A 17,282-nucleotide genomic window follows, 5' to 3' on the forward strand; every position below is an offset into this window, starting at 1 on the left:
AGAGAGTGTGTGTCAGAGAGAAATTGGCCGTTACAGTTGGCTTTGAACCGGGGCAATTACATGCACAATCACTTTTCAAATAAGCATTAAAGTTGTGGGATCCTAAATTATACAGCTGAGAATTTGAGATTCTTGTTTCTGAGATTTGAATTACAAATTTAAAAGTTGTCTAAGAACTTGAGTTTGCTAGGCAAACTGGTTTTCTATGTTCTTCTTGCGAGACAATCAGATCGAAAACTCGTTAAATTCAATGATGAGTCTTAATCTCATCATCCTCTTCCCCCACGATTCTTTTCCAAAACCAATGCTCCTTCCACACTTTTTCCATCTGTTCAATTGGCACATACTTAGTCTCTGGCAACAAAAAGTACACAAATGCAGTCATCACCACCACCCATCCGCCAAAAAAGAAGAAAATCCCTGCCTTGAAGTGGCAAAGCATGCTTAGGAAAGTTTGTGCGACAACAAAAGTGAACACGAAGCTTACTGCCACCGTTATACTTTGCCCGGCTGATCGAATCTCTAGCTGATATATCTCACTTGGAACCAACCATCCCAATGGACCCCAAGACCATCCAAACCCAGCTACATATATACATATCAAGAATATAACTAAGTAAGCATACCCTTTGCTCACTGTGCCATGATCCCCTAGCTGAGCTGCCATGATTCCCCCAACAAGCATCTGTGACACAAACATTTGGATTCCCCCAACCATGAACAAAGCTCTTCGCCCGAATTTATCTACTATAAGCATTGATATGAATGTAGAACCTGCTCCCACAACGCCGGTTACCACAGAGGACAAGAGGGAAGCGCTTTCACCTATTCCGATTGTCCTGAATAGAATTGGAGCATAAAATGCAATGACATTGATGCCTGTCACTTGTTGGAAAAAGGGTATGGCTGTTGCCATTACTAGTTGAGGCCTGTACTTTCTTTGTACGATTTTCTTGAATGGATGGTTGATGCTTTTAGCGACTGAGCTCGCTTTGATGAGATCATCGAGTTCTGCTTGGACATCTCCGGTGCCTCGTATTCGCTGGAGCAAAGTTTTAGCCTTGTCATGATCACTGCTATTCTGGATTAGACTGTTGGGTGTTTCCGGGAGGAAAATTGCGCCTAGTGTTAGGATTGAGGCTGGAACTGCTGCCATAGCTAAGGAAATACGCCAGCCCCAACCACCTTCGATCTTTTCCGTGCCAAAATTAATAAGGTTAGCTACCAGTGCTCCTATGCCAATACTGAACTGGAAGCCATTGTTGATTGCTCCCCTGTATCTAGGTGGTGCCATTTCGGAGAGATACAGAGGGACTGACTGCAGGGCAAATAAAGAAAATTGGAGAATAATGTATCGGTCAACAATTAAAGATCATGCAGAAAAAAAGCTTCCACATTCTAGAGGAATTTGCTTAAGCATGTACCTGGTTTGCAAATCCAACCCCGATCCCAAGCAAGATACGACCAAATATGAGCATGTAAACGTTGAAAGCTGCACCACCAAGGGCTGAACCAGCAAGGAATGCAGCACCTCCTGCCAGGATTGATGGCTTGCGACCAAAAGCTTTTGTAACTGATGAGGCTAAGAAAGTAGCGAAAAGTCCAGCTACGTATAGTGAAGAGGTAAATGATGTTAACAGTTGGCTATCAAATTTGCAGTAGTTGCTGATTTTGGTGTCTTCCTTCATCTTTCTATATACGTCCGGGAAGAACTTCTTGAGAAATGGCTCCATAGATGTCACTCCAACTTCACATAGTCAATGAGATCATTAGGACTCATTTTTTTTCCCTTTTTTTGGAAAAAAAAATGTAGAAAACCAAACACAAATAGCAAAAAGTAAAAAACAAAAGTATTAACCAAATAGAGCCTAGAACTTTTGTTAAGAATTACTAACAAGAAGACATCAAGGTTCTATGGCAACTGGCATGTAGTTGACTCCTTTTTTGGACAAATTAAGCCTATATATTGTTACAATCAGCTCGCTTCTCTTGTTTTTTGGCAGAATAAAACTTTGTTTAGTTGATATAACAGGATTTAGTTGCATACTTTTGCGTAAATAATTGATTGTCTGCTATATAAGTTGACTCCTATTCACTTCAATCAAGAATTGAAGGGCTGCAGATATCTTGGAAATCAATTACCCAAAAAAGAATGCTTATGACGTAGAACTTTTTACAGCAACCATTTCCTCTTCTGGTTATTTTCCCTTTTTTTTTTTGAACAATTTTGGATTGCACCACCATTTTCAGTCCTTTCAGAATTTAGATGCTTTTAAAATAAGCCCATACCAGTTGCTGATTGTTGTCAATAAAAGACTAGAGCCATTTTATAACCATGTGATGACAGAGATATATGTGTATGTAATAATGAGGCTTTGTAATCTTGTGGAACGGATTAAGCAGATATGGTGGCATAATTAGGCACATTGCAAGTTTGTCAACTGCTAAAATCCATTGGACTTACGGCAAGAGAAGGTGGAATGGCATCGACTAACATGGTTTCAGCATCATTACACCAGACATACTTTTAACAGCGTCCCTACCTAGTCCTTACTCTGGCTGGCCCGGCCAGATTGCAAAGTTGTGGTGTTGCCATCACAAGCACATCCTGTCCACATTGCATTATTAGTGATGAGGAAACTGGAGATCATTTTTCTTTTCTTGCCCATAATCCAAAGAAGTTCAGGAAAGAACTAATCAAGCATCTCAATTGCAGAAGACAGGTTGTGATTGGGATTCTAAGGTCCAGAGGGCTCAGAGTTTTCAAGACTAAGGAAAAGCAATTTGCAGTTCTAAGTCTGAAGCTAACTTGGTTAGCTTACATCTAAGCAATATGACGGGAGAGGATGTAGGAAGTTTGACAAACCCTCTCAGCCTTTAGTTCTACAGTGAAATACTTGGTTGACACTGTTAAGCTCAAGCTTAGTTCCTGCAAAATGCACTAATGTAGGTAACCACCCAGTCAATAAGCTCTTTGCCGAGGATGGTCTGACAGAGAGGTTTATTGTTGGGATAAATATATATTGCAATTAAGCAGCCAAGAGACTGTCGCTAGCGAGCTTTCACACTGAGTTTAATTTTCATGCTGGTTAGTGATCATATCTCATAAGCCATGCTTAATTGAAAAAGGGTAGCATGGAAAGAATTTCAGCTTAAAACTAGATTAACAATTTTGCTGGTCAAGGCAAAGAAGAAAGATAACAGCATACAAATAATTTGGTTGAGAGTTGGGACAAACCTGAAATTCCAATATCATAGCCAAAGATGACTCCTCCCATGGCGGCCATCATACATGACAGCACAACGAACAAGGTCATCCTACCATTGTATTGCCCACCTTCACCTGTAATTGCCAAAGCAACTGCCATGGCTTAACACAGAGCTGTGCTTGGGAGAGAAGAGTATGTTTCAAAGCTGTAGATAATGGAAGGATATGATTAGAGCGGTATTCATTGACTTGAAGATCTCAGTGACTCATTGGTGTCAAGGAGAAAAACAAGGGTTTCATCACTTGTTATTTGTATTTTGCTGGAGCATGTGGATTTGAACTTTGGACTGGATCCTAGAAACTTTGGAGTCACGTGGACTTCACTGTCAGTACATGATAAATTATATATTACGGAATCAGGCATAAACTTTGAAAAACTTATACATCTTGCTTGCACTATCGAAAAGGCAAAGAGAAACCTCCAGGCAGAATCCCTCAATTATTGGATGGCACTCGTTCATTTTGTTACTCTATTGCGAAAGCTTTGGTTAGCAGAATTTCGGCTCTCTGGGTGTTGACCAGCAACAGTTGTACCTCCGCCCTGTTTAAGCGATAATGTTTTGTCTGTCCGTCCTGAAGCTCTGACTTCCAGCTTCACCGCACAATCACCCCATCTTGCATGCAAAGCAAATACGGACCAAAATTATTCTGTAAATATTACGTCACAAATGAAATTGGAAACATTTCTCATTTCCTACTTGGCACCTTTGTAATGATCATGTCAAAGCTCCTTTCCTTTTTCTTCCGGATTTATTACCTTTAAAGTCTAGGAATATCAAACTAAATAAAGAAAAATATTTCTTTAATATTAATATAAACATAACGCTTGGTACTTAAGTCTATATTAATATAAACACAATCATATAAACAAAATGTGTAATTCATTCACCATCATTTGATAATTAAATTTACATCATGTAATTATTTATTTTTGACAATATTAAATAATATTCTTTTTTTTTTGGCCAAATACTATTTTCATAAAATAAATAATCTTTGAATGCTTGTAATTAAACTAGGTTTAAAATTTCCAACAAGGCCTATAATGAATGGACTAAACAAAACCCTCGGCCTAGGAATTGCAATAACTGGGTCATATGTAAGCCCAATGTATATTTGGGCATAGGCTCTGTTATCCGCCGGTAGGATAACAATGGATATTATTTGCTCATCATCGTATTATATTGTCATTTAAACTTTTTTATTATAAGTATTTAAAAAGATTTATTTGATTTGTAAATAAAAATCTAAATTGCATGGTGTTACTTTTTATAATTTTACTTATTATATTATTTAAAAATAAATAAATAAAATATATTGAAATGCAATGTAGGTGATAGTTATACTAGTTGTATGAAATGAGGCTTTTCATTGTGTTTGGTAAAATTGACTAGCATGGGTCCAATATAAATCCCATACAAGATATGATGATGAATAAACTATTTCATGATAATCTGCAAGACTATTGAGAGTTAAGAGAATGATAGATTTGGTGGGTGGGAGTTCATTCTCATCCAGATATTTTCAATTAAGGCTGTTAAAGTAGAATTTAAACAAATAAATCCGAACCATACCATCAATATTTCATTGATTACATTTTTGAGATAAGGTTGATAATTCAGTTCTAAAGAGAGCAAAATGCCCAGAAAACAACCAGCATGCACCAAGTTTTGGCCAGGAAGGAGCACTAATATATTCAGTCATGGCTGTCATGTTGAAAAGATTGGCGGCAATCTCAAGGTGATATAACGACCGATAACCGCCATCAACGGCAAAATCCATGGAAGAAAATGTGTTTTTCTCATCAGCTCCGCCCCAGCTGCACCGACAAGATTCTTTTATGGTAGATGAATAGATGCAGTTTATTCGATTCCAATATTGCTTCGTCAGAAAATGGTTTTTTCTACGCAAAATGTGATCACCTTGTATCTTAAATAATAAGGAAAGATAAAACCATAAGCAACATGAAAACAAAGGGGAAAGAGAAGCCATAAGATAATTTAATAGCACCAGCATGCATGATGCAAGATCAGAAAAACACAAAAAAAGAATGATGGCTATGAGTAGTAATTGTTTGTGAGACGTTAGGTAGGATGCCATGTATGTATACCAAGGGATTAATTTGTCTCTATGGTCGTAATTTTATTAATTGTTGCTTGGAGGCTTCAATTTCTTTTTTTTTATTAAATACAGAAATAGATATTAATCAAACAAAACTCAATTACATCATTTTAGGTTATACCATGCCTAACATGTCTGTTAATAAAAAAAAATGGTAATTCTAGAAGGAAGAACTTCAAAAAAATTGAAACCCAAAAGAGATTTTCATGTTAAGTTGTTATAAATCGACACACTATTTTGTTTCATGGTGAATGTGAATAAGAGAAACATTCCAATCTCTTCAAAGAAGCTTCTTTATATATCTCAAAAGATGTGCATTCAACTCCAAATTTAAAATTGAACTTGAAATCCTCTATATAGCAAGTAAAGAATCTAATTCAACTTGAACCTATTTGTATCCCCTATTCCAGCAAAGATTTGAACCTTGGTAGATGGCCCAAAATTCAGCTGAGAGTGAAAAGGATATCAATTTGGAACTATCTTTTGATTTCCGAAATACTATATTGAAATTCTTAAATATCTGATAATAGTGTTAATTCTCATAAATCATTTTCATAGAAGAAATAATTATAATCTCAAATAATAAAAAAAAAAATTAGATGTGACCCCTCACGTAGGATTTCTGGTTATAGCCAAAGTTCAACGAACAAGATAATTAAAATATTGAATGAAAAATTTTGATATAATTACATGGATTGTTAGCGACAGGCACATGCTCTTCTCTATAAATACAAGCGGTTAGTATTTTGCAAGCAACAACTATATCTAATTGGCCAATAGCAATACATTTAAGAGTTTTTTCCAAGCCCCTTAAATTATTGTAGTGCCTCTATCCAGTGCCTAGTGAAAGTGTAACTATGGCCCCTCTTTCATCCGTTTGTTTATCTTTAGCATATATAATAGTACTAGTCTTCTTTTGCCACTTTGAGCTGTGTGTTTCCTTCAAGTCCAAACAATTCAACTTATCAACCATTGAAATCCATTGGTCATCTGCCGGAGCCACTTGGTATGGCAGCCCTGACGGCGCCGGAAGTGATGGTAATTAATGCAAAGAGACATGGAAGGGTGGGGTGGGGTGGGGGGCATATATATTAAAGGATGACTAGGGTGACTAATGAATATCGATCTGTGCGTGTCATTTATGCAGGAGGTTCTTGTGGGTATGGTAATGCAGTGTCACTGCCTCCTTTCTCTTCCATGGTAACTGGAATCGGCCCATCTCTCTATAAATCAGGCAAAGAATGTGGAGCCTGTTATCAGGTAAGAACCAGCTGCGGCTTTATTGTGCAACTTGCCTGAATCAAGCACATCAACATTATTCAACTTGACTTCCTAGTTCCAAGTACTTTGATATGACACGTTTAAACCTTCTCTTTACCCCCTTTAACAATAGAAATTTCTAATTTTAACTATTCCTTCAGTTTAATTGATTCAAGTTTTCAAAAAGGGCATTTAGAGTTTGGAGTACAAGTAATGCCCATTATTAGTGGAAGTTGGATCTCTAGAGTCAAGACTTAGCACATGCCCATCCTTCAAAAAGCACAGTACAGTAAGCCACTGAGCTATACATCTCATGCTGGCCATCCATTTCAATAGTAGCAGTCACTGGTAGCTTTTGCTTTTGTTACTACTTGTCCTTCCTCTCTGGCAGACAATGGGATGAGATAGTTCCATATGTACACAACTTCAGGAGACAGACGGCCCCGGAAGTGTCATTTTTCATTGCCTTCCTCTTTCTTTTCATTCTTCGACTTGTTGAAGTGCATATTCTGATCTAATTACTTTTTGCTTTTCAATCATGCCTGTTAACAAGGGCTGACCTGATCAGTCTGTTGTTTGTTTATAGTAATTAATGTGTCTTTTACTCTAGGTGAAGTGCACCAAACATCCCTCTTGTTCAGGAAAACCGGTCAGGGTGGTGATAACAGATTTTTGCCCTGGAGGCCTTTGTGCATCCGACTCGGCACATTTCGATCTGAGTGGAACAGCATTTGGTGCCATGGCAATTACCGGTAAAGAAGATAAATTTCGTGATGCTGGAATATTGGAAATTCGATACGCAAGGTAATGATCCTCTTTCTAATCAATGTTATGAAAGACTGAAAAAACAATAAAAAACTTATGGTCATTTTCAAATCATGGGAAAGATACAAATTATGAGGAACAGTACTATCATTTTTTTTTGTTTGGCGGATTGCAGAGTTGCCTGTGACTATTCAGGAAAAACAATAGCCTTCCACGTTGACATGGGGTCAAACTCTAACTACTTTGCAGTGCTGGTTGAGTTTGAAGAGGGAGATGGTGATCTTGCCGGTGTCTATCTGCAGGAGGCGTCAAGGGGGTCGGGTGACTGGCGAGCCATGCAACAATCATGGGGTGCGGTGTGGAAGCTTGATGCTGGGTCAGAATTACACCCTCCATTTTCAATCCGATTAAAATCTCAATTATCAGGCCAAACCCTGGTTGCCAAAAACGTGATCCCACAAGGCTGGAAGCCTGGAGCCACGTATAGATCCTTGGTTAATTACCTGTAGGCTTGGGCAGTGCTCCCAAGGCCATGCATCGAATGGGGATCGAGTCAAAGTTTAGACCCTGGAATTGTGAAAACTCTCCATCTTATGAGGTGAAGCGAGACTTCCTGACCAAATGAGCAAAGCTTAAATATGGTCAATTAAGTATGTTAATTAGCAGTTCAACTTCGGTCCTAATTAATGATAATGTCTAATTAGTGCCTTATAATATTGTGCATGAGTTGATTTCATCACGTGATTAAGATGGATGTAATTGGACATCGTTTTCCCTTCTGCTATTTTTCATTTTTCAACACTTGTCCTCCCTAATCACTAGAAATGCAAAATGGTAATGGTAAAAAATGGGTTAATTTTTGGTTTTCAAAAGTCCCATCCTTTAAGAAGGTACAAATGAAGAAATGAGTAAAATGCGAACAAAAAAAAAAAGAAAAAGAAATGGCTTAAACATGAAAAAAAAATAGTGTTAAATTTAATTAAATTTACCATATAAGTCTCTATTGTTAAATCATCATATAATTTATTATATTAAAAAAAATTTTATGTGAAAGAAGAATCCGTTGTCAACAAAAAAAAAAATTAATTACCATGTATTATTGATGATATGGATTAAAATTCATCACCTAACATAAGGGAGAAAAGAAAAGAGAAATGAAAAATAAAAAAGAATATTATCAAATTTTCACTTGAGCTTTTAACTCATTATTATTATCATGTGGCAAAAAAATTTCAAGTTAGTGCCAGCATTTAGTTAACGAAAATTACCATTCTTATTTACATAAATTCACAGAATCCATCACACAAATTATAAAACAAAATAAATTCAAAACCCAACCAAATGATCGAAATTCCAGATATAAAAGAAAAAAAAGAAAAAAAAGAAGAAGATGTTTACGAGCGGGCGACTCCTTGGGAGTCAGGTTCGATGAGTCACGGACAGCTCACAACGCAACTGATACGTATAACTAGGCCGGGGGACGGAGCCCATTACTTTATTGTGAATCCGGACCAACTTCTACAATGGATTGCCGAAGCCCAAGGTCCCTTGCTTTCATCGAGTTAGCAACGTCCATCCGCGCCCATGAATTATAATTCGCTCCTGCACCAAACACAGGAAAAACACGTGGCGCAACCGATTATTGGGACTCTGCTTTGAAGATGACAGATATTCTGTAGGCGTACAAGTCAGAAAAGTAAAGTAAAAATGGGCCTGTTAAAACTTGGGTTCCAGAACCAACGCTTGCATCTGCTCCACTTTGTTCCAGAGTCTTTCAGTGTCTCAACATCAAAATTTTGGGTGCAGAAGTTGACCGACAATAAGAGTGTTAAGCACTCAGCTTTATCTTCAACTCTCAGGAGCAAACTGATAATAGCCAAGGCACTGAGTACAGAAGCAGAGGCAGTATCACAACCGAAAAAAATGGTCAAAGCTATCAGGGTTCATGAATTTGGCGGACCTGAGGTCTTTCTTTCTCTTTCTAATACTTCATTGCTCTGCTGTTATATCTTGTATGAGTTTGATCGAATGGTTGTCCACTTGTTTGGGTAAATAGAAATCAATCATTTTGGTTAATTTTGATTGAATTATTTTGGGTTTGTAGACAGTTAACTGTTTGATCATTTCTCCCCCCTTTATAGCCTTTATTAAGACGGATCATAATGCTTTGGTGCATGTTCTTATATCCTGAGAATTTACATTGGAGCTGTTTAGATTGGAGTGTTTATGATTTGCTTGAATTGACTTCTTGGCATCGGCCTACCGCTGTCTTATTTTCCATAGCCAACTCAATTTCTTTGTCATGGTTACTTATTCTCAATTGATGTTTATGATAGGTCCTTAAATGGGAGGATGTGGAACTTGGGAAACCCAAAGAGGGTGAGATTCGCATTAAGAACAAGGCCATTGGACTTAATTTCATCGATATCTATTTCCGCAAAGGAGTTTATAAGGCTGCTACCATGCCCTTCACGCCAGGTTTGTGTGAATTGTATCACAGTGTAAAAGTAGAACAAGTTTTACATGATGGTAACTGAAAAACTTTCCAGGATGATATGTGTTGTGTTTTGTAGACTTGTTAATCTGCAGAAAGTCTTTGTAGTCTGTTCTCATTAATTATTGTCCAAATGCTGCTAATTTGACTCTTTTGTCATCTTGAATTTTAGCGGTACTTACAGTGAAGAATTATATGAATGCCTAGAAATTCTGGAAAAATAGGGAAGTTAAAATTTAACAATAGAGTTGCATAACAGTTTGAGAAGTCTACTAAATTGCTCTTATGGTCAATTGTTAATACTTATTTTCTGTACCATACATTTCATTGTGTAAGTCTATCACTCATCTTTCTTTACATAGTTAATGCAATCAAATTTCTTTTATGTTAGGTCTTCAAGATAATGATTAGCACAATGTATTCCATTTTTGAACCTGGTCTTATGATTATCTTGAAATTGGAACTTCAGATATCAGATGTAATCTATATAAAACTTGACATTAATATCTGAATGAGGTACTCTTTAGGATTTTCTTTTCAATAAGTATTTTGTGTCTGCTTTTCCTTGGAATGACTTAAATGTCCAGAAGTACTAATCATGCTGAAGTCAAATGGGATGAAAAATCAGTGTGCATTAGTTTTAGTTGTCAACTTCCGTTAATATAACATGCTTTCTGCGTTTTTGGATGCACAGGATGCTCTTTGGATGACGATTGAGCACAGGAAAGGCTATGGTTATTGTGTTAATATGCATCTTTGCCAATGATAGTTATTGCAGAAATCATTTGCTTTCTTTTTTATTCTTATAGAAATCACGTGCTTACCTTATTTAATTACAGGTATGGAGGCTGTTGGAGAGGTGACAGCTGTAGGACCTGGACTAACCGGCAGGAAAGTTGGAGATGTTGTAGCTTATGCTGGTAATCCTATGGGTTCATATGCTGAGGAGCAAATTCTTCCAGCAGACAGGGTTGTGCCAGTTCCTCCTTCTGTTGACCCTGTTATCGCCGCATCCGTCGTGCTGAAGGGTATGACTGCCCAGTTTCTAGTACGTCGTTGCTTCAAGGTAGGTTGAATAAATACACGTTGTTTTATAATTACAATTGTAAAAATTTAGCTTTCCCACCTTGGTTGTTTTCTCTTTATCCCTATATCAATCCTCATTTCCTTGATCTTATTTTAGTTTGGAATCAGAGTCTTAACTATATTAACAAAAGTTGTAACACAATATCTTGTAATACAGGTTGAACCTGGACACACAGTTCTTGTTCATGCTGCAGCTGGTGGAGTTGGATCTTTATTATGCCAGTGGGCAAATGCCCTTGGTGCCACTGTCATCGGAACTGTCTCAACCAAAGAGAAGGCAGCTCAAGCAAAGGAAGATGGATGTCACCATGTCATAATATATAAGGAAGAGGATTTTGTTGCCTGTGTCAATGAGATAACTTCTGGCAAAGGGGTTGAAGTTGTCTATGATTCTGTAGGGAAAGATACCTTTCAGGTAATAATCTGTTCTGTTTGCCCTATTCTACTAATACTTGAATGGAAGAGATGTCCATATTATAAGGTGTGCACTCGAGCTTCTGTTGGTGCTTTAAAATGATGTTCTATCATCTTGTTTGTTCTTTGCTCCTTATGTTATTTCCTGTTTCTGGTAATACACCTTCTTTTAGGTTGAATCTATATTATTGAAGTCATTAAAGAATTTAGGTTACAAACCAAAGGGCTAAATGATATGCTTGTATGAGTAATTTTAGTGAACTTTTCAGCCTGAAAATTTTAGTTATTTTGCACAGAGCCAGGTCTCTTTTTTGCACTCTTCCATTTTGCTGTGAATGCATTCCTTACTAAAAGTTATTTTTTTAGGGCTCCTTGGCATGTTTAAAGCCTCGTGGGTATATGGTGAGTTTTGGGCAGTCTTCTGGTTCACCAGATCCAGTTCCATTGTCTGCACTTGCTGCAAAATCTTTGTTCTTGACTAGGCCTACCATGATGCAATACACACTAACTCGGGATGAGTTGCTCGAAACTGCTGGGGAGGTGTTTGCTAATGTTGCATCTGGCATCCTGCGGGTTCGTGTGAATCACAAGTACCCTTTGTCTCAAGCAGCACAGGCTCATGCAGACCTTGAGAATCGTAGAACATCTGGGTCAGTTGTGCTGATTCCGTGAGGCATCAGAAGAAACCTCTTTGCCGTACTCTGACTTTTCTTTGAACTCAGTTTGCATGAAAACCAAGTTATGTTGTCACAGGTGGGATTATGTGAGAACTTCAACACTATATATGTTAAAAGTATATGTTGAAACAGCTGTCCGCTTTGAGGAACTGTCACTATATTTTAGTTGCTGCATCCCCCACTTTGGGGAAACTGGGCTAAATCCTTAGACAAATGTTGGGTTTAGCGCAGACGACTTATTAAATGGGTCAGATGGGAGGCACTCAGTTTTACTGACTGCAGCACAGACGCCATAGTTAAGTCACAAAGATTTCGTAGTTTGAATGTAGGCTTGCTACTGTCACAACTGGCAGTTTCACTGCCCCATATTGCATGGAGTAGTCGTTTTAGACTAGAATAAATATCTTAGATAGCTGTTTAAGTTATATTAGAAACATGCTATCTAACACTGAATCCTGATACTTAACCGAACAACAAAATAAATCCTAATATACATTCATCCAGAGAGCTTCAAAATTTTGAGTCTCAGGAATTTGATGAAAAATACCTGTTGTCAGTGTGCCTAACCCTTTGATTTGTGCAAACTATGGGAAGGGTAGGAGGAAAACGGTATGTTTAGATGTTCATGTTGTACTATAACATAATTCCTTTGAAGGCTATGGTGTGGCAATATAATATTTTATTGTCAATTATATATGTAACAAGAACTAGGAAAGGTTTCATACTTTAGAGACTGGATAATGGAATAGTATAATCTTTGGTTGGCCGAATGGTTTTATACTTTAGAACCTGGACATTAAGATTTTTAGTCGGCCCGATCTTTTACATATTGTTCTAGGGGTGTCCGGCGGTTGCGACTAGATAACCAATTGCAACCGTCGGTTGTTCCGATCGATTTGGTCTACCGATTCGGCTCGATTGTCAGGGGACTCCTTCCCCCGAACTGACCGAAAAACCGGTGAGTTTTTAACGACAAAATTACCCTATACCCCTTTCTATTTAATTTCCCCTCGCCCCGCGACCTAATTCCCCTCGAGTCCTCGACCTAATTTCCCCCTCTCGACCTAATTTCTCCCCTCCTCCTTGCATGGTTTCTGCCTCTTCCTGACTCCCTCTCTCTCTAACCCGTCGAGTCAACCCATGGATCTCACTCTCAAAAATTGACCGAACCGAGTCTCTGAAAAATTGATCAAAACTGACATTATATTTTATGCGGTTCGGTCAGTTATATTGTAAAAAATTTTGATCGATTTTTATCAAAAATCGAACCAAACCAATAAAACCGATCGTCGCACACTCCTATATTGTTCTGCTTCATTTTCCTAAGTAATAAGTGACGAACCTTAATGTTACAGCCGACTGGTGTATAAGTTGCCATTTGCCAAGCCGTGTGTACGATGATGCAGAATCTCCGTAATGGTAAACTAATTCCACTCTCTCAGGTTCTATTAAAGAACGAACTGTCATTTTCAGCTTGTTTGTTTGGAAAAGAATTGGTTGGGGGAACTGAAAATGTGGCCACTTTTATGGACTTGGAACTTCTCGAGATCTATCGGAGAAAACTGAAACACCCAGGAAATCGCATGCCACTCCCTCTAGAATCACTATGTTTGTGAATTAGTACTCACTACGACGCAACAATAGGAAATGTCCTGCTGTTAAAATAATTTATATAAATTATTTTAACACCTATGAAAACTATTTTTTCTCCTTGGATAAAGATATTTTAAAGATAAATTTATATGGTCAATGAAAGAATAGTTGTTAAGATAATTATTCTGGAGATGATAAAATAATGATAATCACATTTATCTTCAAACAAAATGTACAATATATATTTTGGTACGGGCTAGTCTTATTAGATAAGTATATACCTGGAACAGTTACTATTGGCTTGCAAAGATTAGATTAAATTCCCTTCGCTCTTCTGCCCTTTGTTCAGTCCGAGGTAAGGGTTATGTTTATGTGTAGCTAATCCAAAAGTCTGTGTCGGCCTTTGAGAGAATGAGTGGGTTTCCTTCGGAGCATGATGGATCAGTTCGCAGATAAGGTCATGGAGAGTCCATCCATAAATTCATATGGAAAAACCTTCTTCTCTATCTGAACCTGTCAGCATAATCCAAAGTCCCTGCTCTTCCTCAGATGCCTCCTCCTCCTTCTGATCCTGTAAGCCCTAACAACTCTCTTTGAATTCTCTCCTTACTCCCTTTTTAGCCTGCCGCTGTTTCTTTTTCTGTCTATACTTTGAGCCACACACAATAAGCAGAAGAAATGGATTTCAAGATGGGTAATACAAAAAATTTGAGGAAGGAAAGCAGCAACTTTGCATCCAGGCTCCGTGACCATGGTAGGTTGAGAATCCTCTTCTTTAACTTTAATCAACGTAGAGTAAACATGATTGAATAACTGTTTTACGACTAGAATGTATAAGGATTGAGGTGATGCTTGAAATTACAGTGAAAATGGGGTCAAAACTGTCTGAAACAGTGAAGGGAAAGTTGAGGTTGGGGGCCAAGATCATTCAAGAAGGCGGAAGGGAGAATATTTTCAAACAAAAATTTGGAATGGCAGAAGGAGAGGAGATGCTAAAGGCTTCCCAATGTTATCTGTCAACAACAGCTGGCCCTATTGCAGGCCTCTTGTTTGTTTCTACAGAAAAGGTGGCCTTCATCAGTGATAGTTTAATCACCGTTTCTAGTGCTACTGGACAATCAATCAGGATACCTTACAAGGTTTCAAATACTTTTCATTCTGTGATTTTCCTTTCAGTTTAATTTTACTGTAAATAATCAGAGCATGGTGGAGTTTTAATTGTAACAGTTAGTTAAACATGTGCTGCAGGTTATGATACCAATAAGGAAGATCAAAAGAGCCAACCGGAGTGAGAACGTGAACAAGCCAGCAGAAAAGTACTTAGAAGTAGTGACGAAAGATTGTTTCGAGTTCTGGTTCATGGGGTTCCTACGGTACGAGCAAGCTCTTGATAGTCTTCAAAAAGCCCTCTGGTTGGTCGACATTCAGCTAACTCCAAAATGTAGAAGAAGGCTGTTTCTAAAATCTGCATAGGATACAAAAATCTCCAATTTTTCCATCAGGGAAATTAATAGGTTCGAGAAGTTTTGTTAAAGAGAAAAGGCTCTTCTGATTGTGCAAACCATACAACATTCGTATTCAACGTTTATCACATAGTATGGTAGAAGAGATTTTTTTTTTTTTTCCTTTGTGTGTGCCGCCTACTGTTGACTTACGACACAATGTGCCCAAGAAAATGCCTACAAACTGACCAGGCAATGGAATATGCTACAAATCCCAGTATAACATGTACTCTACGCCGGCCTAGTATTTTTCTTTTGTTTGATCAAGCTTAGTCATACCTGACCAAACATATGTAGCATATAGAGTCAGAAGAATTATTCAATTCTTCCATTAAATGAGCAAATATTCAATTCTATCGCCCGCATATTCTGAATTTTGAACCTTTACAGTCCAAATAACGTGGCCTAGTTTTTTCAAAGTTGCTATTGATGTTGGAGAGCTATGGGCCATGGCAGTTGTTAGGTTCACTTAGCATTAAATTTTTATTTTAGTGGGTCACTTGTGTTAGCCAAGTTTCCAAGCCACCGGGCCTAAGCCAAGCAGTGGTGTACTTCTGAAGCCTTGTAAAGCTGTTGGCAGAAACTGGATTCCATCTCCAGTACTTCGATCCGATGTCAGGTGATGTTGGAACTAGTAAATTCCAGTGATAATTTCGGCTTCCAGTTTCCTATTCTGGGCCGTGAAGGACCTTTTTATCCTCCCTCTATTTGTTTCATTGGTTGAAAGAGCAGCCGATTCCTTTAGCCATTCCCAAATATTGGACAAAAGAATTTCAATATAGTAGATCTGACAATTTGTGTTTTAAATGTGATAAAATTAAACATAAATATAAAACGTATAATTATTAATAAACATAACTATTAATATAATTTTTTCTTAACACATGTTTAACAAGAATTAATTTAAAATATTCATAATTAAATATAATTTTATTATATAAATTTAAAATTAATAATTATAAAAATAATTATAATAAAATAATAAAAACATCAAATATAATAAAATTTAACATAAATAACATATATAAAATTTATTATCATATTAATAAAATTCATCATTAATATTAAACATCTTAATTTTAAATATTTAAATATAATAATACGATTAATTAAACATATTAATTATATTGATACGATTAAAACACAAAATAGAATAAAATTATATGTAAATTTATTTAACTTCATATCTTTTCGTAGAGTAGAGTGTGTAAGATTACCAAGTTTACGAAATATGTGTTAGAACAACGTGTTAAAATGCTATTACTAGCAAATGTTAGGTGGACTAGACTGCCTTGCAAATTTGCACTAGTACTGAGGAGAAATAAACTGTAAATCTCCAATGCGGCAAAGAGGTTAAAACAGTAAATTGGACCTAAACTACTTTTGGGGTGACGGGTTCATGGAGATTGGAGGGAAAAAGCTCACGTGAGATACAACACGTCTCTCTCTCTCTCTCTCTCTCTCTCATATTCTCGTTCTCTTCCTTCCACTACTAACAGATACTCCCTTCACTCACTCTCCCCATGGCCATTTTTCTTCTAATTCCTTCTTCCTCATTTATATAATCTCAGAGCCAAACAGCAACGTCTCCTATTCTGCCGTCATTCCCTCTCCGTTTTCTATATTTCCATTTTTCATTTCTCTCGGTTCGATTGTTCTTATTGTTTCCAAGTCTCATTTCGATCCAAACAGTTGCAGGTTCTTGAGCTGACATTACCTCAACTTCGAATTTTATAAAATAATACTTAAGGTATATCGTTTCTCCCCCCATACTATCTGTTTTTTCCATATTTCATTTGTTACTTTGCTGTTTGGTTCGGGGAAGAAAAATGAAACTAAGAGAGAAAATTTAGTTGAGTAGAGATTTTTGTACTTTGAAGTGATCCCTTCTCTCTTTGTTTGATTCATTTTTACCTTTTCCTGTGATCATATATAAATTTAAAAGAACAAAACGTCCCAAACAATTAATTAGCTCTTGTTATCCCCAGTTCATCTCTGCATGTTTCAGATTCAGCTCCATTTGCTTTTTGTGGCTTTCCCTTTTGATCGATGTCCTTTGGTGAAAGCTTCACTATCTCATTTAAGTATTTATCAACCTTTTT

The 17,282-nt window shown here is 37.2% G+C and overlaps 4 protein-coding genes across 7 annotated transcripts; 3 read left to right on the forward strand and 1 right to left on the reverse strand.

Annotated features, from left to right (window-relative positions):
* Positions 1-6: 6 nt before the first annotated feature.
* Positions 7-3,530, reverse strand: LOC110418805 (hexose carrier protein HEX6). 3 transcript variants are annotated; one of them, XM_089783718.1, is made up of 4 exons: positions 3,512-3,530; positions 3,239-3,414; positions 1,425-1,747; positions 7-1,318 (listed from the first exon to the last, which is right to left on the reverse strand). In XM_089783718.1, the coding sequence occupies exons 2-4, from the start codon at positions 3,366-3,368 to the stop codon at positions 248-250; spliced, it is 1,524 nt and encodes a 507-aa protein (XP_089639844.1). In that variant the 5' UTR covers positions 3,369-3,414; positions 3,512-3,530; the 3' UTR covers positions 7-247. The 3 variants fall into 3 exon arrangements, with proteins under 3 accessions (XP_089639844.1, XP_021287321.1, XP_021287320.1); XM_021431646.2 differs by lacking the exon at positions 3,512-3,530 and adding an exon at positions 2,465-2,608 and having other exon boundaries at positions 3,239-3,371; XM_021431645.2 differs by lacking the exons at positions 3,239-3,414; positions 3,512-3,530 and adding an exon at positions 1,896-2,298.
* Positions 3,531-6,246: 2,716 nt separating this feature from the next.
* LOC110418560 (expansin-B15-like) lies at positions 6,247-8,085 on the forward strand. The gene is made up of 4 exons (XM_021431321.1): positions 6,247-6,427; positions 6,537-6,649; positions 7,260-7,453; positions 7,590-8,085. Exons 1-4 carry the CDS (start codon positions 6,247-6,249, stop codon positions 7,921-7,923), a joined length of 822 nt encoding a protein of 273 aa, XP_021286996.1. The 3' UTR covers positions 7,924-8,085.
* Positions 8,086-9,088: 1,003 nt separating this feature from the next.
* LOC110417864 (GroES-like zinc-binding alcohol dehydrogenase family protein) lies at positions 9,089-12,216 on the forward strand. The gene is made up of 5 exons (XM_021430431.1): positions 9,089-9,379; positions 9,751-9,892; positions 10,748-10,974; positions 11,152-11,409; positions 11,775-12,216. The coding sequence occupies exons 1-5, from the start codon at positions 9,122-9,124 to the stop codon at positions 12,078-12,080; spliced, it is 1,191 nt and encodes a 396-aa protein (XP_021286106.1). The 5' UTR covers positions 9,089-9,121; the 3' UTR covers positions 12,081-12,216.
* Positions 12,217-13,927: 1,711 nt separating this feature from the next.
* Positions 13,928-15,281, forward strand: LOC110418250 (GEM-like protein 4). 2 transcript variants are annotated; one of them, XM_021430922.2, is made up of 3 exons: positions 13,928-14,432; positions 14,543-14,817; positions 14,927-15,281. In XM_021430922.2, exons 1-3 carry the CDS (start codon positions 14,357-14,359, stop codon positions 15,149-15,151), a joined length of 576 nt encoding a protein of 191 aa, XP_021286597.1. In that variant the 5' UTR covers positions 13,928-14,356; the 3' UTR covers positions 15,152-15,281. The 2 variants fall into 2 exon arrangements, with proteins under 2 accessions (XP_021286597.1, XP_021286598.1); XM_021430923.2 differs by having other exon boundaries at positions 14,573-14,817.
* The last annotated feature ends 2,001 nt before the right edge of the window (positions 15,282-17,282 follow it).

The sequence above is a fragment of the Theobroma umbraticum genome, unplaced genomic scaffold (genome assembly GCF_002168275.2).
Source record: "Theobroma umbraticum cultivar Fairchild unplaced genomic scaffold, ASM216827v3 scaffold_50.0, whole genome shotgun sequence".
NCBI classification, from domain to species: Eukaryota; Viridiplantae; Streptophyta; class Magnoliopsida; order Malvales; family Malvaceae; genus Theobroma; species Theobroma umbraticum.